Below are 27,940 nucleotides of genomic sequence, written 5' to 3' on the forward strand. Positions count from 1 at the left end.
AGTGGAATTCGACTTCCGGAAGTTGCCCCCTGGCCGCCTGGGCCTCGTCTTCCGGAAGTGGAATTCGACTTCCGGTAGATGCTCCCTTGCCGCCTGGGCCTCGTCTTCCGGAAGTAGAATTCGACTTCCGGAAGTTTCCCTCTGGCCCCTGAGCTTTATGTTAAAGGCAGCAGCAGCGGCGGCGGCGGCGAGAGAGCTTCACGGTCCGCCCGCGTTGTTTCCCCTCCTCGCTGTGGTGGTGGTGGTGGTGCCTCTGCCGCTCCTTCCCCGGTTTATTTCGAAGGTGAGGCTCGCGTCGCGACGATCCCGTGTGAAGAGCCATCGGTCGCGAACGCCTTTAAATGATCAACTTTTTTGTTGTTGCGAGGCTCCGACACGATTTTCATTCTTCACGACAACAATTCTGAGAATCGTAACAACTACTACTACTGCATATAGGCGGCGGCATTTGTTCTCAAAACCGCGGAGACCTTTTCACGGGATACTGCTGTGTTGTACCTATACATTGAGATCGTGTGTTACCCGCCATGTTATTGTGTATTAGCTTAATACCGCGCTTGTATGAGCAGGATACCACTTAAACCTTCCACGGCTAAGCCACTGCTGTCTTGTTTTGTCTGATGTCACCGCTGCTTACAACTTGGGCTGCGAGGTAAGCGATTGGCAGTTAAAGCAGTGGATTCCTAAATCCATCGGTGCGGTGATAGAGCGTCATCTCATGTTTACGATGTGTCCGCTGCTACATGAAGCCTGCTTCGTTCAAGTTGCCGTGCTTTCACGTTCTCGCGATGCCAAAACCCATGAATATCGTGCGCACAACTTATTTTGTGACTTTTCCTTCCACTGTTTAGTCGTTCATAATACAGTTTTTTGGGGCTAGATCGCGTAAAAATAAATGTCGTTAAACCCGCCACCACCCGACAGTTACTAGTACAGCATACGGATGTGTTGAAGAGCAAAGCCACAACGTTTGCAATAGAGTAGGACGTTTCGCCAATAATTAATTACAACTATCATCAGTCAGACAGCCAGGTCTGTGGAGAAATCCTCCTGTTTCGATGTGATGGCGTTTCTTGTGAGCCCTTCACGTGCAAAGGCAGGGTGGGGTGATTAATGAGATGCATATAAATTGCAATGGATATCTATTACCGGTTGGGTTATTTATGGTAACGTGCATTACACCATTGTGCAAGCCCACTTTTCAGTCAGCCCTAAGCGTGACATTGTTTCCTAGGGCCAAGTTACGGGGTTTGCTTCACGGTTTAAATTGTCCCCAAATTTGAAATCGTCCGGCATGTTACGGGACAGTCCTCGGCTTACGAACCCAATTCGTTCACGAGACCCATTGCTAAGTCGGAACACAAAAATGCACCGTAATTAAATGCCCATATCGGTCGGTGTAATGAAAAGTGTTACGGTTCGATGAAAAGGAAAGCATTGTTACATTCATAATTAAGAATAAATATTGCACATTTGCATGTAACACTGGAAAAAAATACTGACTAGTAAAAAAAAAGTAACTAAAATAGAAAACTTACTTTCACTTACCTTGATTCCTGATGCTAGCTTGTAGTCGGAAATGAAGGCAACGAGTCACCACCATTGCACACACAAAGACAACAACCACCATTCGCCACTAAGTGGCGGTGACGTCACCACGACGCTTGTGCCAGGCTATGTGCACATAGAGGCCACGTGAAGTGTCGAACGCCCGCTGGAATGAGGTCACGGGGCAGACCCAGGTGCCACGGGTCGACTAAGATGACTGGCCGATGCACCACCTGTGCCCCTACTGTGCCAACTTGCTGTGCTTTAGCCACCCGGCGATCCACTCGTTGTGAGCGTCGCTCCTCCGCCCTCTGTTGTTGGAGGGCGACTGTCTCCAACTGCCCAGTAGCGTCCTTCACGAGCCTCCTCCACAGAGGTCGATCTTGACATCGCTGGTACCAGTCATCGGCAAGTCCACTCAGCTCCCATGCACGCACACGTGCACACATGCATGTCCGCACACACATGCCCGCGCACACACACACCCACCCAAATACTCATTCCCAGCTCGAGGCCGACTCTTTGCATTTTGTGGGGGATCGCGTTCCTCTGAACAAAATAGTTCTGCGGTTCATTTTGCAAATGCGAGTTCGCGTTTTAAGGCAAGTCGACTGCTTCTACTCGATCGGGAAAACACAGCCACAGTGCCGCCTACTGCGAAGCTACTGTAATATCGCTCCCATGCAGACCATGAAACAGCGTCTTGGTGATGGCATTACGCTATAATAATGTTGCGAAGAGCACCAAATAGACACCTATAACAAGGCATCAAGTGTGCATTAACCACACATACATGTGGGGAAACGTGCAAACAAATATGCTTTGATAATGTATGCATTGTCCTTGAAAACTAATATATATGCTAATTTGCTATTTATATTAAAACAGTTGCAGAGGACAGGCCCTAAGGGCCAAAGGTCAAGTGGTGAGCACTATGAAAGTTGTAACCAATAAGTGTTAACACGTCTGTTGATTTTTCATCTGTGCAGGGTTTGCGAAACGCATGGCCACACTGATGCAGATCTACCAGTGTTCCAAGTGCCTGGAGCAGTTTCACGATGTGGACCTGGCCCTCACGCACGACTGTCCACTGCTGGAGGCTGAGACCAGCGTCCCTGACCCACCCAGCTCGCCACCCGTTGCCAGCTCTCCCAGCCAAAACGATAGCAAGGACACTGATTTCAACGATTTGACATTACAGTGCAAGACACATTCTCCAGGTGATTTTGCCATAGATGCATTTTGTGAATTTGTTATGAAGAAATATAAGCGGTAAGAGATTTCCTATTTAATCAACAGCTTATAGTAAAATAAATCTTGTCAATCTATAGTAAAACCTGCAAAGTACAACCACTTGATTGCTCTTCTTCTTGGTTCTTTCGATAAAGTCACGTAGAAGGGAAATAATAAAATAATAAAAATTACATATAATATATTGCTATTTTACCCCGACATTCTGTCGTAAAAACGTTTGGCAATTCCAGAGAAATTTGCTTGTTTAAAAACTAACTTGTTTCGTCAACCCATTAATCCTCTCACGTTTTGTTCTATCCATTCTGTGCGTAGCTCACAAATGGGGCGAGGAGACCACCCAGCTGCTCATCTCGCTCTACAAGGAACGGCAACATCAGTTCACGTGCGGAAAGCACAAGAAGAAGAACCTGTGGAACGAAATATCCAGCGGCCTCCAGGCCAAGGGCCACATGTTCACGCAGTGGCAGTGCGAACACCGGTGGAAGATGCTACTCAAGGTCTACAGCAAAGTCGTTGACCAGCACAAGTTCGGCAACAGTCGGACGGAATGCACCTTCTTCAATGAGCTCGATGAGATGTACGGGCCAGACGCGGAGATCCACCCCGTGGCCACGCGCAGCTCGCTCATCATGAACCGGCCCTTAATGGTGCAAGTGGTGCTGTCGGAGCAGGGCGACCACCAGCTGAGCGAGGAGGTCCCGTCGTCGCAACCGGAGGTGCTAGAGTGGCCCGTTGCATCGGCCACCGCGGTGGAGGAGGAGGAAGTTCAGGCCAGAGCGAGGAAGAGGCGCAGGGTGATGTGGAACAGTGGTGTGCCCCAGTGGGTCAAGGACTTAAAGAAGGAAAGCTTCGACTTAGAGTTGCAGAAGATTGAGGATGCACGCCAGATGCACGAGGAGGAGATGGGCGTGCTCTCGGAGTTGCTGGGCATTCTCAAATCGCGTGTTAAAGGCAAACTTTCCGACGATTTGGTCGCTTCTGCAACGCTCTGAGGTGTTCCCCGTGCATCAATGCACGGAGAGAAATTTGACGTGGGCTATGAAACAGATGCAAAAAAATTTCTCAGATGCAGATGAGCATAATTAACTTGTCATTAATAGGTGTTGCGCCTTGTATACGGCTTGCATTGTAAAGTGCCCTGGAAAGGGCGCTGTATAAATACTAAATAGAATAAAGGTAGCGTGTTTAAAAACGACTTTGTTTTCACACAGGTGCATTGTGCATTTTTTTTATACTTAAGTTTTGTTAACAGTGTTTTAGTCATTCAAACACTGAAATATAATTTACAATATGGCAGAGTTTAGCTTTGAATTGCTGACATGTGTTTTTACTCAGATTAAGAACATTGCTATTTTGTAACCTTTCTTTTTGGTGACGTTACTCAAACCGGTATTGACAAGGCTTGTACCAAAGCAGGATCAACAGGCCTCTTACCCATTGAGCTATTTTGCTGGTTATTGTTCATCGCTTATTTCATGTCCAAATAAACACGATAAGTATTTAAAATTAATGTTGCAAATGTATTTTTTGGTGGGAACGTGGCAGTGATATTCAGGCACTGGTCATTTTCAAAATGAGCATAGGTACCATTTTAAACTACTCTTTAGTAATAATAAACGTGCACTTATATTTAGAGTGTATGCGTGTCCCTGCAATCAGTTACTTTGTTATTCAAGAAAATGTAGACCGCAAATAATACCGACGTTCTGTGAATTCAAACTTGCCAAAAAAACTTGCCATAATGTTAAATAATAAAAGGGCTTGATTATGAATTTCAAAGCGTTTCTGGGTATACATCATCAGGCAGGATTCACTGGTATATGATGGCCTCGAAAATGCTGCCATGCATGGTCCTACGATGGAACAATCCACCCTGCAATTCTGCTAAATCGAATTTAAGAGAGTTGAAAAATACAACACAATCGTGTAGCTATCATTGTTTATTATACCAAAGATGTAACTTTACCTTTTAACATTGAAGGCTAAACATAAATATAAAATAAAACGGTACAATCTGTATTCACATATGTACATATTTTTTCATTTCTATCAAATTACAAAATTGCAGTTTTTTGTACTTAATATTTTTCAAACGAAAACGACTAAGTACTTGTACATATAACAACAAGCATGTACAGATCATATGCAAGGCCATGTGTAACAGAACGTGAGTGTCAATAGGATGTTGAACCGCAATGAGATGATCCAGTGTGGCTTTAAATAACCTGGTCTAACTTGCTAACATTTCTCAACCGCAACCTTTTGTGCCCACATCCCATGGTTTACATTGCTGCCAATCTACGTGCATGTGCAGTGTAACGCATTCCCGTTGAACAGATGATTGGGAAATGTAGGAGTGTTGCACCAGCTGTGGCGATTGGCGAGACACTGACGCGTGCTTTAATAAATGACGAGGGTTTATATTCAATATCGATGCATATTAAAATGTCAAGAGTTGCATACATTGTTGAAAAAGTAAACGCTGAAAGCGAATGGTTGGGCATGCAAAGGGTATTCCATTGTGCAATGAATTGAACGACGTTCTAATCGTAAACTCCCATTATCAGTTGCAGTTTAAGCGTGCTTGCAAAACAATTATGTTTTTGAACTCGTGCACCGATTGATTACGTGCAGCAATAAAAAAAAACACAGACGAGACATCTTAAATGGTCACCCCACGTTCCAAGGAGGTATACAACAATAATTGTGTTTGGCCTAATTGCTTAACCTGGAATAATCGAGAGTTGACTAAGTTGCAATACAAAGCAGATTGTCAAAGTGACTTATTAATGTGCTTTATTGGTTAACAGACTTTACCAGCCAGGAAATTTCCCCATTTATAGAGAATTAAGTACTTTTTTTTGCATGAATATAAAAAAGACCCCTGACCATTAATAACGGCAATACATTACATACACAATTATAAGAAACGGGTGGAATTGACCCAATAAAGCCAACATTTATTTAATACAAATTCAAGACGTAAAGCATTCTTGTTGTTGAGAGTAGAATTGCATCTTCGGTGGTTCGACAACGATAAGACACTTTTAACGGAGGTTGAATACGCGTACCACTCGAAATTTGATAATTTTTATGATTAAATAATGTGTTCTTTTTTATATTGTGGTGTCATTAAATTTTGGTGCACCAAGTGCCTCGAACGGATGCAGGGGATTTACGTGAACTCGTGACGGACAAGATGAGTCAACCGAACACAATCGATTCTCACGCGCAAGAGCGCTAGAATCGATTTTAACTTCTAAATCGACGCATCACTGCATGCCTCAGTAAATATGGCAACAATCAAAATATATGAAACAATGTTAAATTACGGCCCTGAATTTCATAACATCTTGTTTACGTGACATTACAACATATCTTTGGCAACTTCAAAATAAACATGATCAGGTACAAAAAAAAAAAATCCTCGTTCACCTGGTTTGACTGGCAAGTGCTGTTAGCGAGCACCTATTTTGGCCAGTAAAAAATTGTTGATGGTAAAAAGCACGGCCCCACCGCAGCACTGGAGTTGTTTGATGTGCCAGGTACTAAAAACAGGCGAAGATGACCTCAGGTATCTCTTGCCAGGCAGAGAAACCACATTTCCTGTAATGAACAGAACTTCCCAACTGAACTTGGGTAGCTGGGCCTATGGGGGCAGTGTTCTAACCAACATACCATCTCTTTCATCAGGCACGACACATTCATACATACACTCACACATAGACAAAGATCCCTCGTATAGCCGTATAGGCAAGTGCTGTTGGTGAGCATCTATGAAGATCAGCGTACAAAGGGATGGTGTGGCTAGGACCATGCCTATCCACCTTTGTCTTCCCAATGCTCATGTTTACACACTGCGCCAGCTAATCATCTAAGGTGGCGCTGACTTAGGGGAGGCCCTGGATCAGCTCAGATATCACTGCCCATCGATGTCAGCCGTGGACAGGAATTTAAACTCAGGGGATTATATTAGTGGGACAGTGCGCTAACCTGTGTACCGTTTCCCATACACACACAAACAGGCACACTCGCGTACGTATGTGCAAAAATTTTCATATACACCATTGTACAATAACGTGCCCAAGTCTCCTGTACACGAATGAAGAATCTGCTATAAAATGTGACTGGGACACTTAAACATTCTGCTTTCAAATGGAAAGCTGTGCGCGGATTGACACAGACAGGTTTAACGTACAGAGCGCGTTCAAACAGGAGACTGGCGAGTCAATTACGAGTCAAAATCTACACCTGAGATGGGGCACACACCACACGTGCCACTTGAAATAAAACATTTATGTACAACCCCATTGACCCAACCAGGGGTTAAACGACAGAGTTGCTCCCCGCCACTCCCCAACACGGAGGCCGTTCGCGCAATGCACGCAGTCGCTGAACACGAAGCCACAAACTACGCGCAGGTAGAGAAACCACTCGCCCAGTAAAAGGTGCAGAGGTTGGGTCCAGCATTGGCCTGTTGCTTGGAATCGTTTGAACAAATATTGGCCCACCGTTTCACGTTTATAGGGCTCTGGTTTCATTCGTTCGGAGTAAGTCGTAAACCTGTTCTGTTAGTCATACATTGAGGATTATACAATCCTGCTGACCGCAATAAATGGGGTTTACGGGAGCTTCAACCCCAAGGTTAGGAAACAATGCGCTACCAGATGCTAGCCACCGGTTTAATCCGACTATTTTGGAAGTGGTAACAGCTGCTTTGTGTAAAAAAGTAGGGTTGCGACGATATGGCCGTACTATATGGGTCACGATAATCGTATCGTACGTTCTCAAACATACCGTGCTATTGTTACTTTTATTTTTCTAGAATATTTTACTTTTATTGGAATCGTTTTCTCTGAAATAACAAAACAGCTGAAAAATAATAATTTCTAAATGAATAGCTATTACCCATTAAACTTGAGGTTTGCTAAATGTTTCCAGAGTAACTGAGGACATGGTGATTATATGACCTCGATTTTTGGAATTAATCCAATTACACGTGTATTTCTGTTATAACTGACAGCGTGTATATTATAAGCATACATACTGTAAAGCTGCAATAACTCGAAGATTTATTTACAGGCTTATGTTGAGCGAACTGCAGTTGAACTATTAAGTCATCTTTATTCGTACCGTAAATTCAGCAAAGCACACACACAGTACAAAAGTGAATTACAAATGGAAAGGGGAAACCAGATCGCAACAATCGTCATATCGTCAAAACGAATATTGTTTCGTATCGGACCCTGAAAAATGATATCGCAGCAACCCTCGTTACAAAGTGAACCGGCGTGCACGGTTTATAACGGACAGCAGCTGAGGTGCTCCAGTCTTGGGGAGGGGGGAGGAAAATATGCGATCGGTCGACTGCCCTGAAATATTCTGAGCCCTGAGACAAAGAAGGAAAACGAGGAATGATGCCCTGAACCATGAAGCTTACCACAAGCACAAGGGAGGAGACGCTCAATAAATCATACGAGTGGGACTGTGACGACACGTCGAAGGGGAGGAATCTAAACCGTCAGCAATTATGCGAATTTGCACCTCACAACAATACGATTTGGATATGTAAAGCGTCTTCATGCAACCGTGTCTCAGATTTTAAATTCATGCTGCATTTATCGCCCCAACCGTACAGCTACATCACTGTGCACAGATTTCTTGAATATGCCTCGTAACCAATGCAAGCATTGACAGTTTCAAATATTGCTGCCCCATCAATGCACACAGACTCCTCAACCCTGAAAGTCAAGCGCTCTGCGAGAATGCTGTATCGTGAATCCGGACCCTTCGGTCATCTGCTCATTGCGCATTTTAAATTGCACCTACATTTTCAAACACGTGGCAATAATATTGTTTGCAACCTCCTTGGGCTATACAGTCCAATCCTACACAGAGCTGTGATAGCACCAAAGTGATGCAAGGCTTATACGGGTACCCTACGTGGACCAAATTCCTGTGCTGAAGTTGTCCCTGAGTAAAAACAATGACAGTTTATGGTCTCATCTGACAAAGAGGTTAAAAAATATAATAATATAAGACAGTAATAACGAACAAGTTCCCGTGCTGAATATTGAAAGCAATAGATCCACACTTTTAAGTTGGCTTGCGTATAATACGCTCCTGTGTATAACACACATAAATGTTTTCCCATTTCTGATAAAATAAAAAAAAACTAATGTATGGCACCCACGTGTGTATCGTACTGGGGGTAATTGTTTAGGTTACTGTTATGTGCGTCATACACTGGATGTGATGGGAATATTTATAGATTTTATGCGAATCTTGAGTTTGCTATTTCACTGCTTTCGTTAATAAAGCAGAAAATGTACTTTTGCGATTGAAAATAGTGTTGAAAATAAAATACGTTTGCAGAGAGGATACTACGAACAGGAGCCGGGATTTTAAAAAGATAAATACTCGAAACCTCACGACGGCGGGTGACTTTGTTGACATTTCAGAGAGCCACTCGCCCACGCATTGGGGTAGCGAAGCCAAAACGCTGACACTGGGTATATCAAGCCTCACCATGCTTAGTTGCGCATGACTGATCCCTGCACTTTGGCCAAAAGGCCCCCCATCTCACGAATACAACCGCGACGTCAACTCACGTCGACTCCGATTGCAGGGCGCCCACACGGATGTGGTCTCTGCAGAATTCTTGTGCGCACAAATTAAACGAGTATAGAATTGCATTGAAGGTACCCGGACATATGCGTTTATGGGACACGCAGATCGCTGGTGGCAAACGCACGATGCAGCTGCCGGTCAATCGCTCCGATGGCTTTTCGGGTTGTACCCGCGTGTCGTTCGGCTTCATGTCCGACGTTTCGCTCCACGCGCCAGAAAGATTCTTTGGTTCTGAGTGACCACAGCTTTTTCAGTTCCCGAAGTGTCTCCCGGCACGTGGAGCAAAACGTCGGACATCGTTCCGAACGACACGAAAACGACATCGGAGAGCTACAGAGCGCAACCTCGAAAAAACCTACGCAGCAGCATGGCGCTCTCACGCAGCATCGGAGACGTCGCAGTTCCTCCACGGCGAGCTGGAGACGGGTGTCTAAACGCGCTGTGTCTGGCCGGCAGAGCGTGGTCCAGCATGAGGCTCGCCCGCCTGGCCAGCGCTGCGCTCACGCCGGCGCGGGCTGCAGTGAGGGCGACGAAAAAGCTGCCCAACCATCCTCCGCATCCCATGAGCTATAGCGCCATGGGGAAACGCTTCTTGCCATTGCTGCTGCGACTCTGTGGCTTATGATGCAAGTGGGATTCAGCACCTGCAAACAAGAATAATGGCGGTCATTTGTTTTCCATTATATCTGTTGTATTTGTTTAATTACCGTTTACCGATCCCGATAAACCGCCTGATCGCCGATCCCACCATTAAAGAACCTTCAGGATTTAATCTCCCTCGATTACAATGGTCCACATTGAAAATATAATCCGCACGTCTTAACAGAAGAACCGCCCACTATGACATTCACAAGTGGAAATTTAAAGAAAACCTGGCGCGCGATTGCGCAAACACCAACCAGATCATCGACCACACCGTGGACCAATGTGATTGAATACTTAACCGAGGTATTGAAGCCATTACCCGGATAACTATAATATGTATATAGACTTATAAGCGATTCATGCAGCCATAAGCAAGAAGATTATTATCCAGTCCAGATCAAGGCCTTAATATGTGCAGGTGAGAGCCTACAAAAAGTAACATTTTGCCACCTCCATAAAAATCACCTCGTCAAAATCGTAGCCTTACTATCGATATCCAAGGTGGTCACAAGGGGGCCCTAAAGAGCCACGGTCTTCTTCCTTCGTACTATTAGTTCTTTCGGTAAAGTCACGTAGGTAAAAAATTAAATTAAAATTGATAAAAATAAAATAAAAATCACGACGTTTCGGAGGCAACACAAGTCTCCGTCATCAGGTGGGACCGTCACAGCTAGATTTGCTTGATGCGTGACTTTACCGAAAGAACTAAGAGTATGAATCCTTGCAGTCACGAAAGCTTCAAATCTAGAATTCTTCCTTCGCATGGCTGATGGAGATGCAGAGCAATAACTGCAATTTCACATTCAGGTGGTATTTGTGGATCGGGCATTGCGTCACTAAATGTTGTTAAGGTCTGTTCTGGATGACCACAGTCGCACGCTGGAAAGCGAGGATGCACACACAGACACTGCACTCCCTGAACACTGACCCCAGCTCGGGTGGTACGCGGGGGGGTGGTCCTCATCGTCCTCCAGAGGTGAGTGGCCGAGTGCGTGCAGTGAGAACGGGTCCAGCTGGTACCCAGCGCTGCTCAGCCCGATCCCGGTCACGCGAATCTTCAGCGAGTCTGTGGGATGGGAGGCAGCAAGTGCTCACAAAGACAAAGGTCCCCCATTGTTCAAGTTCACTTATTACGTATAGCCCTGTGAGCCATTCGGCTCTTGAATCGGGTGCAACCGCAACAAACAAAAAACATGAACAAGAAAACATCTTAAAGTGACTATGTGCAAACAGAAAATCCAAGAAAAGACAGCAAAATATTGCAGAAAAAAACACCGTACACCAACGCTGTGTGCAAAAATCCAAGTGGGATGCAAGTCAAACAACCAACAACAACCACAAGACAACTTAGATTAAGGCCATCAGTCTAACTCTGTACTACAACAAACAAACATGGCTAAACCAATAAACTTTTCGAAATCACCAAAATAAAGCCATGAAACCAATGAAACAGTGATCATAGGAACTGTGACGGAATTTTCACAATAAATGACATAAACAACATGTACTACCAAAACCCTGCAGCCATAACTGGCTGCATGAGTCACTCCACAACAGTAGGAGCATCAATCGGAGTATTATAATTTTTCAATGCACCTTAAAAATCAGCACCCTAAATCAAAACACAGGTCATACTTTGTAGCGATCGTCCGGAGCGAAACATTTTATTTTATGTTGACTTTATAACAGACTTGCGGCAAGTGCTGCCAGCGAGTGCCTACAACGGACCAGCATGGCACACGAGTGGGTCGGTGAGCAATGCCACGCCCAGCCCCCTGTCTCCCCAATTCCGATATTTACACACCGTACCAGGTACGAACTCGAGGTTGAATTGATCCAGGGGAAGCCCTGGACTGGTTCAGATATGACTCGTCTTTTATGCAGGCCGCGACTGATAATTGAATCCACGTTTACGTGCTTCTTTTCTGAGGAGTGCTCTAAACACTGCACCACAGCTCCCCATAAAAAAAAAAACAACACGGTCGCACACAAACAGGCAGAGACCATACCTGATCCCAGGGAGGCTCTTCCGGTGCGTGTGGCGCTATTGTACTCCATGGGTGTCAGCGACCTCCGTAGCTGCATGTCTGACTGCACGCGCACGCGACAGGCCCGTGTTTAAACAAACCCGAACGCACGCAAGCGTAGGGGGTCCCGCGCACGAGCCGGTCATTTTCCAGCCGAAGCCGGCAGGGTTGTTGGTCTGCAGTGCGCACGGGGCGTTACCCGGAAGGTGTGCGTGGTGTTGGGCCGCGACGGATGCTCCAGCACGAGCGAGGGCCGGTCCCGGGCCGGACGGCGGCCCGTGTCGTCCGTGACGGCGCTCGACACGCGGCTAATGCTCAGACGGCCCTTGGTCTGCGCACGCCACGGTAAGATCGATCGATCGATGATGGTTCATTCATTCATATCTGTACACGCATATCCCGTTCAGCGCTACCCCGTACAGCGCCGATTCGTTAGAGCTGTTTGTCCTATACATACACAGTATATATATAAATAATACAATACCTATGTTACGTACAGTAAATAAAAATAATAATGATGAAAAGCCGTACTTGAGTTAGCGCGGTATAAGCTCTCATCCAAACATTGCACAGTATTAGCGCCCTATTACCCTCTCCGCCCTCAGCCAATGAGCGATATCATACTCGGGTTGGCACGGCATTCGCTCTCCGCTAATGAGAACTTTCCTCTTCTGTTCAGTTCAAGTGGCGCCCACGAGGTGTTTTGTTTGTCCCTCCGTGGTCTTTCTCTTACTGCTGCTTTCCTGTTTTGGTGAACAATTTTGACCCATAATGGCCTACAAGAGGCATGCAAGTGACAGTTTTGGAGGGGCTGCAAAAAGCGACAAGGAAAAGGATCATGCTGGAGGTTAAAATGCAAGTGTTACGGCGGGCTTGAGGCGGGTGAGCATCAGGTGGATGTGGACCGTGCTCTAGATCGAGCTGAGGATGAGCCACAACCTGGCCCATCTCCCCGCTCATAACTCCCATCTTGTCTCCTAGTGCTGCCAAGTTCGGGGTCGCACCATGGGCTGGTGAGTACACTACTCTTTGTTATTTTCGGTAAAGTCACGTAGGTAAAAAGGACGCTTGTGTTGCGCCCGAAACGTCGTGATTTAATTTAGTTGTTTTCATTTATTTTTTATTTTTTACCTACGTGACTTTACCGAAAAAAACAAAGAGTATGAATCCTTGCAATCACGAAAGCTTCAAATCTAGGTGAGTACACTGTTTATGTTATTTCAAATGTTTGTACCATTAACAGTATTTATAAATCATGTTTATCATCTGTATTATTGTTCCAATAACCCAATGAACCTCTAATGTGTTGGTCGTAGGTGATAAATTACCATGTCGGGAACACATCTCCATAGGGTCCATCCTATAATGACCCCGTATAGCGCCGATTCACCGAGCACTCTCGTTTACAGGCACGCATCCCCCGCGCTAAACAGGGTATCCGTGTATAATAAGCGGACAATCTGTTTGCATGCACGTAGAGTTAACTCTCGATTACCAAGCCGTTTTACCGTGCGCACTTATTCTGCTTATTAGCAGCTCCTCACTCGTCGAGGGTCACTGGCTTGCTTCAGAAATGAAACAAAATGAAGGAATATTGCGCGAGTCCTAATTGTCACTTTATCAAATCTTTGGAAAGGTGAATTTGTTACATGCCCTGTAAGCTCGTACACACACACAAGACGACACATTCTGCGGCTCCACTCCCATTTCACATATGGTAAATATTAATGTTTTGAATCCCTAATTTATATACGAATTTCGCATTCTGTGTGTATGTTGCTACTACCATTACCCTGAATGATTGAATGCTGTCCGTTTGTCTGCAAACTGACCTCCGAGCCACCGATCCCCCTCCATTGTACACTATTGCTGATGTAGGGACGGGCGTTGAGTGAGTGCGCTTCCCCCTCCTGGACTCGCCTGTGAAGGGCGCGCCCCCGGCACTGTGAGCTGGCTCTCGTGGGGGTCCGGCGAGCCGATGGGGGGCAGCAGCGTGTTGCGCACAGCACTCATCTGTGGCGTCGACAGCCGCTCGGAAGCGCCCATCGCTCTGTGGTAGAAGAGATGCGCCCCCACCCCCAGTCAGCTGTTTCATGCGCGGGAGCCAACGTGCCGATGACTGGTACCAGCGGTGTCAAGATCGGCCTCTGTGGAGGAGGCTCGTGAAGGACGCTACTGGGCAGTTGGAGACAGTCGCCCTCCAACAACAACGGAGGGCGGAGGAGCGACGCTCACAACAACGAATGGAGCGCCGGGTGGCTAAAGCACAGCAAGTTGGCACAGTAGGGGGCACAGGTGGTGCATCAGCCAGTCATCTCGGTCATCTCAGTCGACCCGTGGCACCTGGGTCTGCCCCGTGACCTCCTGCCAGCGGGCGTTCGACACTTCACGTGGCCTCAAGGTGCATATGGCCTGGCACAAGCGTCGTGGTGACGTCATCGCTACTTAGTGGCGAATAGCGGTTGTTGTTGTGTGTGTGCGATTGCTGTGACAGTAGTTGGGAGCTGTAAGACAACGAACCTGGTATTCCGAGTTCGATTCCCTGTTACGGCCAACCCCAGTGATGATTATTTGAATCGGTCCTGGGTCTCGCCACGGTCGACTCAGCCTCAAATGAGTACCCAGTATGGTGTGTTAACATTGCCACTGGGGAGACAAAGGTGGCCGGATGTGGTACTGGCTACCCACACCATCGTGTGCCGTGCCGGCTTTCATAGGTGCTCGCTAACTGCACTTTCCCGAACAGTCTGTTCAGGCTATACGGGGGATCTTGTCTTGCTGTGGCAACTGTGAGCACTTTGAAAATGTAAGACTTGCTGGTAATGATGATGATGCAGAAGTGTGAATGATGCATAACGAGCAGAATATGATGGCGTGTGAACGAGAGAAAATTACCAGCTTATAATAATAATAAAGAACATAACAGATCATGGTGATGGAATATACATCGTTATGGTCTGTTTTGGATGAATGATGGATGAAATCAGTAAGGCTATAATACATCAATGATGATGATGGACGATGAAGTGTGAACGGTGGACAATAACCTGTGTAAGATTATTATGCCAACGACCTAAAACACTGCAAGCAAAAAATCTATTTGGTTTACATAGATTTACACAGCATATGATGAAAAACTTTCACTCCAGTTTTTTTTTTTAAACCGACCACTGGTCACTTGTTTTTGGGGTTCTCAACTATGCAGAGAATGTACGACTCATTCCAAAGGTTACCGATCAACCGATGTTAATGATACAACCAAAAAGAATAAAAAAAAACACTTAAGAATGAAAGGACAAAAATTAAACATTACACGAGAAAACATCGTAACATTCCTTTCGCTTAAACCCACGTGGCGGGCAAACCAAACGGTAAACAAATCTCACGCCTGGCCACAACTGGACATGTGGAACGGCAGCAGCTTCCGCAGAGCTGCATTGGGCGGGACGCTACACTCCGACTGCAGGACAAGCCTCGAGGCTCATGGTTACTCCCATAAACCAGCAGTCACTCAGTGGTGGCTGAACAAAACCTCAAATTCAAGCAGCTGACTCCTAAATCCCAAGCCATGGTGTCGCTCTTTTCTTCCTCCGTGAAAAAAAACTCAACTATGCCCTTTAAAAAGTCTCCCGGACAATTGCTTTTTCTGGTGGCAGCGGTATGTATAACTGCAGGCTGCAGTGATGTATAGGCAATGTGGAAGGGATAAGGAGATTATTGTATAGACTTTGTGAAAGCGATAAGGGGGACCTGCAGTGTTATGTAGACGGAGTGGAAGAGGGGTGGTTGATAGTTGAGGCTGTCAGTTGGGAACTTCCCACTGCTGAGCAAAGGCCTGCCTCATTTTCTTATTTTCTTCCCTTTTTTCCCTTACTTACCGGGTTGTTTTGAACAATTGCTGAATCCCTAATGCTTGAATCTCATGCGATGATTGTTGATGACAATAGTTGCAGCGAGCTTAGAATGTTAGGGGCAGAAATGGTTGGATAGACGTTTGTGGAAGAGATACGGGGAATAGGGGTGGCGGCAGTGCTGCATTCACAGTAGTAGGGAAGTAGGAATGGGTGGCGGCAATGAGATTAGAAGGAAACTGCGGACTAGCAGTGCCGAATAGAAATTGTGGATGAGGTACGGCAGAGGTGGTTGCAGTGAGATGGCAGAGGAGGGGGTTAAGGTTGCGGTGACAGTGCCCGTAGCGTCGCCGTGCTGGCAAATAATGCGAATCGCTCACAGCCTGGTGCCGCGCAGCACTTCCTGCCGATTGACGCTGGACGTCTTGGCGCGCGCGTCGGGCCTCGGGCCGGCGGCGGGGTGCGGACGCCGGCGGGCCGAGGAGAGCGCGACGCGAGAGAAGGCCGGCAGGGCGTCGTCCACGGCAGCGCCGGGACGCGGGCCGGCGCGACTGCGCGGCAGCGAGAGCACGCTGGAGGCCGGGCGGCCGCTCCACATGCGCTCCTCCAGCGCCGATGGAAGCCTGCGGGAGGCACCGGGGGAAGCGCGCCCGACCGTTGGCAGCGACCGTTGGCCGCAGGCGCGGCGGCAGGCAAACGATTCCGATAGACGCGGCAGTGCGGACGTACGGGAGTTTGTCCATGATGGGCCCATGCCTCTGCTGCAGGGGCTTCGCCTGGATCATCATGACGCCATGCAGGTCGCCCGGTCGGCCGCTCAGGGACGTCCGGTGCAGCTGCCGCGACGGCACACGGCAAGGCGCGAGTGTCACAGAGCGAGACAGAGCCACGTACACAAGCAGTGTACCGCTCTCCCTTGTGTGTGTACGAGCTTACAAGGCATGTAACACATTCACCTCTCCCAAGATTGGATGAACTGTCACAATTAAGGCTCACGAACTATTCCTTTATTGTGCTTCATTTGTGTTAGCCGTCTCATATGCACAGTCTTATTCGTGTTGTCTCATTCATTCCATTAGCCTCAAGGTAACATGTACAAGCACAGCCCCCTTTGTAAAATCCACTGCTGGATGAGTGCCTTGAGCCGGTCCGTTGGGGTTACTTGATGATGGAGCCTAGTACAGCGACACTGGTCAGCGCAGATTGACAAAAGCGCGGAGCAATAGACGTTGCAGCATGGCAGCATAGCCCCACAGGAGCCGATAACACCTCTTTTATAAATGGTCACCTATCTAAGGCTCAACCCAGCTTAGTTCAGGAGATCTGATGAGATCGGGGGTGTGCATTCCAGGTGCCTCAGTCATAGTCCAAGGAAACATTTGAATGTAATTAGCAGAATTTTAAATAACGTATCATTATGCACGTAATTTGATACACAAGCATATGAAGATATTTTACAAGACGAATGGATGAAACAGGACCCTGCGGGGTGGGCTGGTAGAAATAATACTAATACCGGTACAGGGATATCGACCGCACACACACGCACACGCGCACACACGCGCATAAACGTACACACGCACACACACACGCACACACACCGCACGCACACACACATACATGCACGCACGCACACGTAATGAAGTTGTGTTGCTACGCTTCCAGTTCGCCGTGAATAACGATCCGAAGCCCAATAGCGCCCATTCATCACGCCGCTCGAGTGGGCCGGACACGCACACACGCACGCACACACACAGTCACACATATACACACACGCACGCACACACAGACACGCACACACACGCACACACACGCGCATACACACGCACACACACGCACGCACGCAAACACACACGCACACACACACACACGCGCAGGGGGAGCGGGCGGCCATCTTGTCGGACGGACGGACAAACGGACGCGGACGGACGGACGGACGGACAAACGGTCGGACGATATAATCTATTGGTCTGGTCCACTTCGTTCCTACCAGTATAACTACATGCCTAGTACTCACAGCTGCAAGAGGTGTGCATTTCTCTCCGTGGGTGTGTGCGTAATGTGTATGCATGCTCATCAATAGCATCATCAATATAATCATCATCAATATCTGTGGTATTTATTGTTATGCAGAAACGTCGCATCAAATTCTCAGTGGGGTGTGCACAACGGTGTATTTAACGATGTAGAAACAAGAGCTGAAAATATTTGACCATCTTACTCATGAGCAAACACTGCCCCTTTAAGTTGACATGAACTATGGTAGGCTGAGACTTTGGGTCATGGCCCTCCTTCAGAGCAGTAAGAAAATACTGTAAAATCAAACCAGTTCATGATGACTCATTATATCTAAATATCATTTAAGTATCTTCGCAATTAAGCAAAGGGATGACACCCAACTCCAATGGCAGTGATTAGCTAGAAATGTTCATTCCACATTCCCATGGCAGGTGCCTGTTTACCAGAGGTGTGGACTCGAGTCATGTGACTTGGACTCGAGTCAGACTCGAGTCATGAATTTGATGACTTGCGACTCGACTTGGACTTGCATAACAATGACTTTGTCCCACCTATGAGATGTGGACTCGAGTCATGTGACTTGGACTCGAGTCAGACTCGAGTCATGAATTTGATGACTTGCGACTCGACTTGGACTTGCATAACAATGACTTTGTCCCACCTCTGCTGTTTACTCGTAAGATGGTCACGGTTGAGTTCCCACAAAGCGGTACTAATTTTACTCGCCCCAGAGAAATGAGCCGAATCAACCACCTGATCGAGACAAGTGATGTGAATTGAGAGCAGCAGCCACCCGACTGCAGCTCGAATAAACACATTCCTGCCGAGGGAGCTGGTAGGGACGTTGGGTTGCTCGGTCAATGGCCAGGGTCAACGGCGGCGTGGTGTATTCCGCAAATATGGCCGACTGTGAGGGCGGGCACAAGCCGGCGTGAGTAGGTTAAACGTTGAGTTTTTTAAGGGCACCACGGGGTGACCAGACCCAGCCCCACCCTCCCCACCCAGCCCCACCCTCCCCACCCAGCCCCTCTCCACCCTCCCCTTCCCACCCTCCCCACCCAGCCCTCCCCATCCTCCCTTCTCCATCCAGCCCCACCCCTCCCATTTTTTGATGCACGACGGACGGACACAATAATCCCCTGTGGGCTGGTGTAACCAGGAGGTTCCTACCAGTATAAACAATTCAACTGATTGAGAGTGGCCAGTGAAAATCACTTGTCTTAGCCAAAGGGCCAGAAAATTATTGGTACCAAAGGCAGTGGTAAATATTTAGGGATCCCAGTTCTAATGAGAGAGGATTTTTGTTGGTGATTTAAATGTTGGTACAAGTCAGGTTTTAAATCGCAGGTGGAACCAACAAGTAATATATTTGGTCTGAGCCAATGGAACATCTAGCAGCCCATCATCTCCTTAGTGGTGGTAAAATAAATACCAGTTTATGGGAAGTCAAAAATGGTAGTCCTATGCATCGACTCACCTCTGCCACAGTAGTATGGAATTTCCATCAATAGCTCAGCCCTGGCTGTAAGCGTATGTATGCTGAACTTCTTTCGCACCGTACATAGCCAACCGTGCTAATTCGGAGGTGCGGAGATATGCACGACCTGGTTGCTAATTCAAGGAACAAATTTCTGACTGATACGGGATGTGAGTCAGGGGTACAGGCACATGGGACCGCAGCCAGTGCCAGCCCCCATTTGTTAAACGTGTACACAGCTCACGATGCTGTGGGTTACTTGGGGGTGCGACGGTGGCGAGATGTTAACTACCTCGCCTGGTAGACAGGAGGTTGTGGGTTTGATGCCGATTCTGACGGCTGCATATTTGGAGTTTGCACGTTTTCCCTGTGGTCGTGTGGATTTTTCTCCGGGTCCACCGGTTTTTCTCTCCGCATTAAAAAACCCACTTAAAGTTTTCGTGACTCCAGGAATTCATATTCTTTGGGTCTTTCGGTAAAGTCACGTAGGTAAAGTCACGTAGGTAAAGCCACGTATCTACGCGACTTTACCGAAAAACCCAAAGAATATTAAAAAAACACGTTAATAGTATTTTGGCTGCTATATATTTCCACGCAATAAGCCACTTCGTTGAGCTATCGTTTGCGGCCAGGTCTCTTCTGAAAAAGAACTATACAGTTCAGTGGGCCTTACCCGGTAAAATAAAAATAGTTTAGTTTTAGTTTACTTGGGGAAGGTAGCTCCGTGTGTCCGAGCCTCGCGATGGAGGCATGGAGAGACTATCAGCTGTGCCTGCCTGCCGCGGCAGCAAGATCCTCTGCATGGCCGGACGTTCCATGCCCGTCAGCCCCTTCTCCTCTGCACATAAACGCATGCACACACACACACACACACGTGCACACACACAGGAGCAGTGGATTACATAGAGCATGGCCAGAGGGGCAAGATGTCTGCCATGAGAGGTGGGTCCTGTGGTGGCGAAACGTCTGGACAGCATCCAAGGACGATGCTTTTAAGAGTGTAGTGCCTATAGCTACGAGAGACTTGTGATGAAGTCGGGTTCTCACGGCTGATTGTTCTCAGCCTGGCCACCGACGACTGCAAAAATACCAAATTAAACTTGGTTCTACGCTTAATTTAGCTAAATTAAAGCTCTTTGGATGAAATATATCAGTTTGAATGTCATGTGATGGACATTACTCTCAGTGGCAGAGCTGGTGGGAAAGTGCTGCCCCTCCTACTGTGTGGTGCAGAGATCACTTGAAGGGATCTCAGAGGTAAGCTCTGCGACATCCACTTCCACGGGCCATTCTCTCACATGAAGAATTGTGCCGCTCCGTGAGAGATCCGAATGGATGCCGCGTCTCAGGATACAACGTTGACGGCACAAACGGGATAAAATTGTGGGAAATAATTTTCCGTACAAATTGCGTCGCGTATTTTCAGAACCAGAATATTTATTTATACTGCAGGGATCCGATGAGCTATGAAGCTCTTTTTCGCAAATATCCAGTAGGGGCGGGCCAGAAACAACAAAAATATTACAACACGATAGGAGTGCAAAGCATAGAAAAGGTAAGCAAATCGATACAAATATAATTTTACCGGGTAAAACCCACCGAGCTATTAGCTTCTTTTTCAGAAGCGACCTGGCCACAAATGATAGCTCAACGAAGTGGCTTATCGCGTGGAAATTTATAGCGGCCGAATTGACAAGCAAACAAATTGCACACCGGCGTCCCACGACTGCTGGTCGAGCGCGTGCAGGCAGCCCAGCGCCTCGGCCCACAGCTGATCAAAGAGCTCGGTACACACGGCGTCCCGCAAGCACGCGGCGGGGGACACGGGCGGGAGGCCCCGGCGCGCTCGCCACGCGCCGCACCGGTTGCCACCGGCGTGCCGCCACTCAGGACTGTCCTCCTCTCTGCGGCGCACAAAGACGAAGGTAAACGCGTAGTCGGACTTTCGCGACCAATATTTTCTACTTTCTTTAACCAAAGTTAGGTTTTCAGCTAGCCTGGTATTCAATGCAAAAAAACATCATCGTAATAAATTAAATAAGAGTGACGCACTTGGGAACAGGACAAGCAACATATTTTTAATTCAAAACAATGCTCGTGAAAAGACTTGATCATTTTTGTGAGCATACTGTTTATTATCAGAACATTGTTCAGCTATTCTTGGCAGTGAATCTCCCCAGTGACATATATTTTATGAAATATGCTTTTTAACACGTAGGCTTTCACGGCCAATATTATTCATAATAAACGTTTTTGGGTTCGATCGCGTTAAATATAAATGTGTCGTTAAAGCTGCCACCATCCGACAGACAATTAGTAAGGTTTGTCAGGTAAACAAAACGTGGTAATTAAGTTATGAGTTCAGCACACCGGTGTGTTGGAGAGTAAATCCACGCCATTTAGAATTCGAGTATTGTTCAATTCTGGCTGTCGCCTGATGAGGCTGGTTGTAATTACCGGCGAAATGTCGTACCCGAATTGTCAAAATATTATGGGTTTACTCTCCAACACACCGGTGTGCTGAACTCGTAACTAATTGGCACCTTTTGTTTAAGCGACAAACCTTACTAATTGGCTGTGTCAGAAGGTGGTGGTTTTAATGACACATTCATATTTACGCGACCTCACCCAAACACCTCTATTATGGACAATGATAAACATACACACATACCACAGCGACAACCAAAACAACGGGCCGCCACTGGTCACTGACGGACTACGCGTACTTTTTGGACAAGTGAAGTGTTGAAGGCTCTCCGAGTCTGAGAAATCTCGATCTGAAAATCACAACAATCCTAAGTGAGCCTTAGTTTGGTTCTTTGGGTCGTACAATTCACATGTTGGCGGAGGGCCTTTAAGCTTGGTGGAGCTGTCAGTCCACGTGTTCTTTTACTTTAGCTCTGCCCAAATGGTCTAATCCACTGGGCGTAACCTACGTGCCCTACCACCACACCCTCAATTTGGCGCTGCCGATTCGCGGCCTTACGGTTCATGCCTGTCGAAAGCCAGGACCTCCTCCACGGTGCCGTCCCTGCAGATCACCTCCTCCGTCTCCTGCGCCACCTCTTCCCCCTCCTCGCCACCACTGCCGCTGCCGTTGTCCCGATGCGACTGCGCTGCGGGAGACACCGCGCCCCCCCGGCTGGGCCCGGCGAGCGCCCCCCGCGGCACCAGGCGGCTGCCCTGCAGGCGCAGCCTGGCACACGGCACAGGCACCGCTCGCTGGAGGTCACTGGTGCGCTGGCTGGCGCACCCAACCGGTACTCATCGGTCAGTATCTGTTAATTAACAGGAGATATCCCCCCCTTCTTCCTCCCATGCCCAAAAGTACAAATACCCCGCTCGCTGGAGCAGTGAGCCCAATCACCTCCCTCCTCAATTGGAGTTCGCAATTTTGGACTTCTGTCCGCGGAGTTTCTGTACCCCCTCCCCTACATAGCAGTTCGTGCTCTGTATCGGGCCCCTCTTGAAATATAAAAATATTAAACAAACCAAGAGATGGGGAATAAACCCACCGAGAAACATGAAACATAATTGCCTCTTTTGACCTTGAGCAAAACCTTTTAGCATTCTCTGGTCTAACACTAGTGAGACGTGGCCATGAAGGAGGCTGTCTCTGGTGTAGGCCAATCAGCCTCAAGGAGAATGCGTACATTATCGAAGCACGTTTGTTCGCATGCTTTACCACAAGCACGTGGTGTGGTTAAGGCAGACTTGATGCCTTGTAATAGCTGTCTATTTGGTGTTTGACTATCTTAACACCTCCTTTATTATTGCCGGAAAAGGTTAAAAGCCAAAAATTTTCCCATCATCTTGATACTCGAAAAAATAGGGTCTCATAGATAAAGATTGTCCTTTCTAAACATTTTTTTTTTCCATTGGCATCTACCCCAACGGCAGAGGCAAAATCAATCATTAAACGTGAAACTGAACTTACACTTGCGAACGAGCCATTGATGGGGGCGATGTAAACACACGGGGGGGGGGGCATTATCAGATTACGGGGCTTTTCCTGTGCTCGGCCATTCGGGATAACATTACACTACAGCGACGCCCTTTGTTTGCTTCCAAAAGGAATTCGCTTAAAAGTCTTGAGGAACACGGGTGAATAATTTAAAAGGGGAGGTTAAAAATAGCCGGAGGAGACCGCCCGTCAAAAGAAACCGATATTGCGAGCACGCCCTGGGCGGATTAGAACAGCGTGTTATGTAACAAGGCGTTACGCACAGGCCATTATCTCATCAATATTGATGATATCAGCAGTAAGAAGTGAGCTTTGCTTGCAGCCTCAGTGGATTTGGGGGGCATTGGGTTCAATGCAAGGCAGGGTTTCAGCCACAGGTGGACAAAGAACAAGTGGCAGTGAGGAGTCATTGCTCTCAAGAATTTGTTCCCACCAATTTGCTTATCAACATCATTGTCGCGATCACCGACACCTTTCAGTAATCCGAATGATACTTAATGTACCTATTGACATTTGTAAATGGATGCATCATTAACACCTTATATTGTCATCACACTCATCGAGATGAAATTAACAAAACAGCTGCTGAAATGATCAAGGCACATCTTCCTGCTCTGTTCATTATCATTAATATCAATTTCGTCGACATCTTCATCAATATTAACCATCCGGTTTCCTCAACTCATTTGCGGTATTTTATTTTACTGCTGCTGTCACTTTGGCGGCCCAGGCCACTCTTGGAAACGATACTATCTTGGTCTGTTGAGTTTTCACCCTGGTGAAACAAACAAACTTGAAATTAAAACTCCAAACACCCCGATGAGGACCACTCTCCGGGCAAGTCAACAGTGGTTGTCCTACGGAGAGACTTTTCACCACCTCGGTGCTCAAGATATCTGGTGGCAGTGGTGCACAAATACCACACAACAGCTACTCGTCGGAAACTATGCACATGGCAAATTAAAAAGTGTAAATCAGAAAAAAAACGGTATTCTTATCAGGCCCCCATGGTGTCAAGTGCAGTCTCCAACTCTCATTCATTCTCTCTCGCCTCTCCATGCAAGAAATGTCGCCTATTATATATTTTTTACTTTAAAGTTGATTGACAAACGTGTTGAGTTGTTTGTGTCATTTAAGACAGGCAACCCTCTTGAAAACCGAGCCTTGAGACTCGGCGAGACATTCACAAGAACGTACTTGTAGGCTTTACAGTATTATTATCACTATGAACCGGAGCCACCTGGCAAATGATCACATTTGACTTCATTATTTAACAGCAGCGTCTTGGACCGCTTTACATGGCCTCGTCTCCACTGGCGATGACATTACGGTGATTCAAGATGCGGGGGGACACGTCTGGAATGACAAACGCGGTGGATGTCCTTACTCCCTGCCGCTGGGGTTGTGGCCGGTGGAGACGGAGCCGGGGGGGGGCTCCGTTCGGGCTGCCGCCGTCCCTTCCGTGGGCACCAGCTGATAGCCCTCGTCGGTGGGCTCCACCAGCTGCTTGCCCAGTATCCTGTTGGAGGGGAGGTGGCCAAGACAGCCACAACAATGCATCACGAACAAGGGGGGGGGGGGAGCCGCGTAGAGGTGCATGCGCGTTAGAGCAATAGTTAAGTCCATAGGCGTAGTTTGACTTCTATATTTTGAGGGGGGGGGGGGGGCAGGGGTTCGGTTTGTCCCTCACATTTTGAATCACGGGTGCATATAATTAATTTACTTATTTTTTTCTTTTAATTGGAAACTACTGAAAATAAATTAAGGTGTCCAGTTTGCACGGGGTGTTGCCCCCCCCCCCCCCCCGTGCCCCCCCCCCCGCGCAAATACCCCCCATGGCTAAATAATTGTTACGATGAGGACTTTGTGTGGCTGTCTGTGAATGGGGTTTAACTCAATAGGCTTCATGCCGAGCAGATGACACTGGTACTGGAGTGGGAAAGCCAGTAGATGAGAACAGCCTGGCTCTAAGCGCTAATTCACAAGGTGTGGCTTTTAGGCTTATGGTGGTAATTTGACCAAGTTTTAAGGCACTTGCAGGTGTAGGTGGGTGGGTGAAGGTGGGGCACATAGATATGGCAGTATAGATACACAGTACAACAATGCATTTTTCTGCATTGCTCTCTGTTGACCACCACATATAGAACATCTCTGACGCAGCCTATGACTTGATGGTGTGCATGGTGGTCATCCATAAAAGCACTTATATTCCAAATTCAACCCTGCTTAGCTTCAGATATCTGAAGATATTTGGTAACAGCTGTCATTAAAAAGGTACGAGCCATTATGAAAAAATATTATTACTATGCAGCAGTGTGAACTGAGTGGTTGAAATGTGGGCAGCAAATGCCTTCTATGCTGAAAATATAAAGGATTTGCCCAAAGACGGAAAAAGCTGAGCCGATCTTCAACGGCTCAGAACAGAAGCGTTCGAAACCATCACAACTGAGAAGTTAGCAAACACCTGGGGTCCCTCAAATCCCCGTGTGACGTTGTGTCCCCAACACCATGGCTGGACACGTGGAGGATAGGAGGGAGGAGGCTCACGGTGCTGAAACTGCCATTGCGCTGCACCATGCGTCTACCCACGCACTCGAATACTGAACTACCTTCTAACTGTAGAACAGCGATTGGTGGCTGTGCACGCCTCCCTCTTCCAGGAGTGGGACATTAAAGATGACACAGCCCCCCCCCCCCCACCTTTCCCCGTTCCTTCTACTCCTTTACTCAACCCTTTCCTATTCCGATGACGTACATGGACGTCATCTGTACGGAACCGGAAGAAAAACTTAAATAAAATAACTTTATCAAGACCGAGGCTCCCACAAGGCCATTCGGGAGGGTGTGTGGCACAGTTTGGTGCTAGCTATCATAGGGTGCGGTCGTGTCGCTACAGTTCTCTGCGTTGAGTACAATGTCCTTAAAAGCAACGGCGCTACGGCTCTCTAAATAAATGTAACGCAGCGCCGCTTGCGCGTTCCGAGATTCAGCGGTGAACGGGACCCACCCTGCAACTTGCAGTCGTCTCAGAACAGGAAAGGGTCAAGTTCTTCTTCCCTCACCTTCCCCTCTCCCACATGAAAGTACACATACCCCGCTCGCGGTCCCCACTCGGTGGAACAGCGAGCCCAATCGCCCCCCTTCCCTAAAGTAAGTCAGGAGCACAGCGTGCAGGACTTCTGTCCGCGAAGTTTCTGTACCCCCCCCACCACCCCCTTACGTTGCGGTTTGTGCTCTGTACCGGGCTTCTACTGAAAATATAAAACAAAAAAAAGATCACCCAACAGTGCAGTGCTGCGGCCACCCGGACCACACAATGAACAATATAGCAAACAACTGCATTCTACCAGGCCCGCTCTCCGTATTAGCTGCGCTACGCCCAAAACTATCATCACGCGGCTCACAACCTTAAACCTGGATGTATAGTTTACACAAACTTGCCATGTGAAAATACTTATTTACCAGGCAGGAATTTTAAATATTATACTCCATCTAAAACACATTTTGTTAGCTTTTCTGACTGTCGTTATGGTATACCAATTGATAACACGAAGGAAAATACTTAGTTTGTCAACAGCTCTGCTCTTTACAATCCAGCCCGACAAACTGCAGGATCAATACGGGATAAATAAGCTTTTCTCTCCGTCACCCAGCTTTCAAACTCTGCTCTTCAATTGCAGTGGCTCAAACACTTGACGATCAATAACTTATAGCAAGTAACACCAACGTTTGTATGTGTGTCTCAGGCGCTCTATTGTGAAGTGTTCATTGACACGTACACAGCCCCTTTGTCAATCCACTGATGGATGGGGGGCCCTCCCCTCGCCGTGCTGGTTGTATGGGTTATTGGACCATACTTCACCACGCTGGTCAGTGTGGGTTGGTGAAGGCAAGGAGCATATATGTGGGAGCATATCATTAGTGTACAATGTATATTTTTCCTGCATTGCCCTCAGCTACCCACCCATGTATCGCTGAAGCCTATAACGATCTGTTTTGTGCATGGTGGTCACCCGTCCAAGCATTATCCAGGCTCAATTCTGCTTGGCTTCAGAGATTGAGATATGATGTGAACTTAAATATTACGATTGTACAGTTTCCTACCACCTGTCTGAGATCATGACACACACCGCACAAGGAAATCATTCAGGCTTACGATGAATGTTTAAAATGTTCCAACGGTTCAATTTAATGGGGATCGAACCCAGACCCGGAGGCGTTCGAGGAAAGTAACCCAACACTGAGTCTGTGATGGTGGTAAGTGCTGGTACACACTCTGACTTGAAAGACACTTGAAAGGACAAATTATGCAATTATTTTCACGAGCCTTCTCACTTACAATGCTTTATCATTGACCGAGCATGACTTTCAGAGAGGGAGGATGCCAACGCCTTTTTAAATCCTTTATATTAAGTTCACTTGCTTGCTTGCTTGCGCGCTTATGACCGTGCAAATCTTTCGGTCGTTTTTTAACCCACTTCCCGTGATCCAATCGAGCTGACATTTTGCACACAGACTCGTTGTG

General features: G+C 47.3%; 2 protein-coding genes across 4 annotated transcripts in view; one reads left to right on the forward strand and one right to left on the reverse strand.

Annotated features, from left to right (window-relative positions):
• The first annotated feature begins 127 nt into the window (after positions 1-127).
• LOC144946503 (uncharacterized) lies at positions 128-4,341 on the forward strand. The gene is made up of 3 exons (XM_078875440.1): positions 128-283; positions 2,538-2,768; positions 3,115-4,341. Exons 2-3 carry the CDS (start codon positions 2,552-2,554, stop codon positions 3,792-3,794), a joined length of 897 nt encoding a protein of 298 aa, XP_078731566.1. The 5' UTR covers positions 128-283; positions 2,538-2,551; the 3' UTR covers positions 3,795-4,341.
• A 383-nt stretch (positions 4,342-4,724) lies between these two features.
• Positions 4,725-27,940, reverse strand: part of LOC144946501 (protein FAM149B1-like) — a 53,548-nt gene continuing 30,332 nt past the window's right edge. For 2 of the 3 annotated variants that reach the window (XM_078875436.1, XM_078875435.1), the window contains exons 5-15: positions 24,803-24,934; positions 22,438-22,647; positions 21,165-21,355; positions 20,159-20,289; positions 16,685-16,791; positions 16,336-16,578; positions 14,025-14,154; positions 12,304-12,435; positions 12,087-12,168; positions 11,006-11,143; positions 4,725-10,076 (exon numbers count right to left, since the gene is read on the reverse strand). In XM_078875436.1, the coding sequence (XP_078731562.1) occupies positions 10,000-10,076; positions 11,006-11,143; positions 12,087-12,168; positions 12,304-12,435; positions 14,025-14,154; positions 16,336-16,578; positions 16,685-16,791; positions 20,159-20,289; positions 21,165-21,355; positions 22,438-22,647; positions 24,803-24,934 (1,573 nt within the window). In that variant the 3' untranslated portion in view covers positions 4,725-9,999. The remainder of the gene's footprint in view (positions 10,077-11,005; positions 11,144-12,086; positions 12,169-12,303; positions 12,436-14,024; positions 14,155-16,335; positions 16,579-16,684; positions 16,792-20,158; positions 20,290-21,164; positions 21,356-22,437; positions 22,648-24,802; positions 24,935-27,940) is intronic. The other variant, XM_078875437.1, reaches the window with a different exon arrangement.

This window comes from Lampetra fluviatilis, chromosome 41, assembly GCF_964198595.1.
Source record: "Lampetra fluviatilis chromosome 41, kcLamFluv1.1, whole genome shotgun sequence".
Lineage (NCBI taxonomy): Eukaryota > Metazoa > Chordata > Hyperoartia > Petromyzontiformes > Petromyzontidae > Lampetra > Lampetra fluviatilis.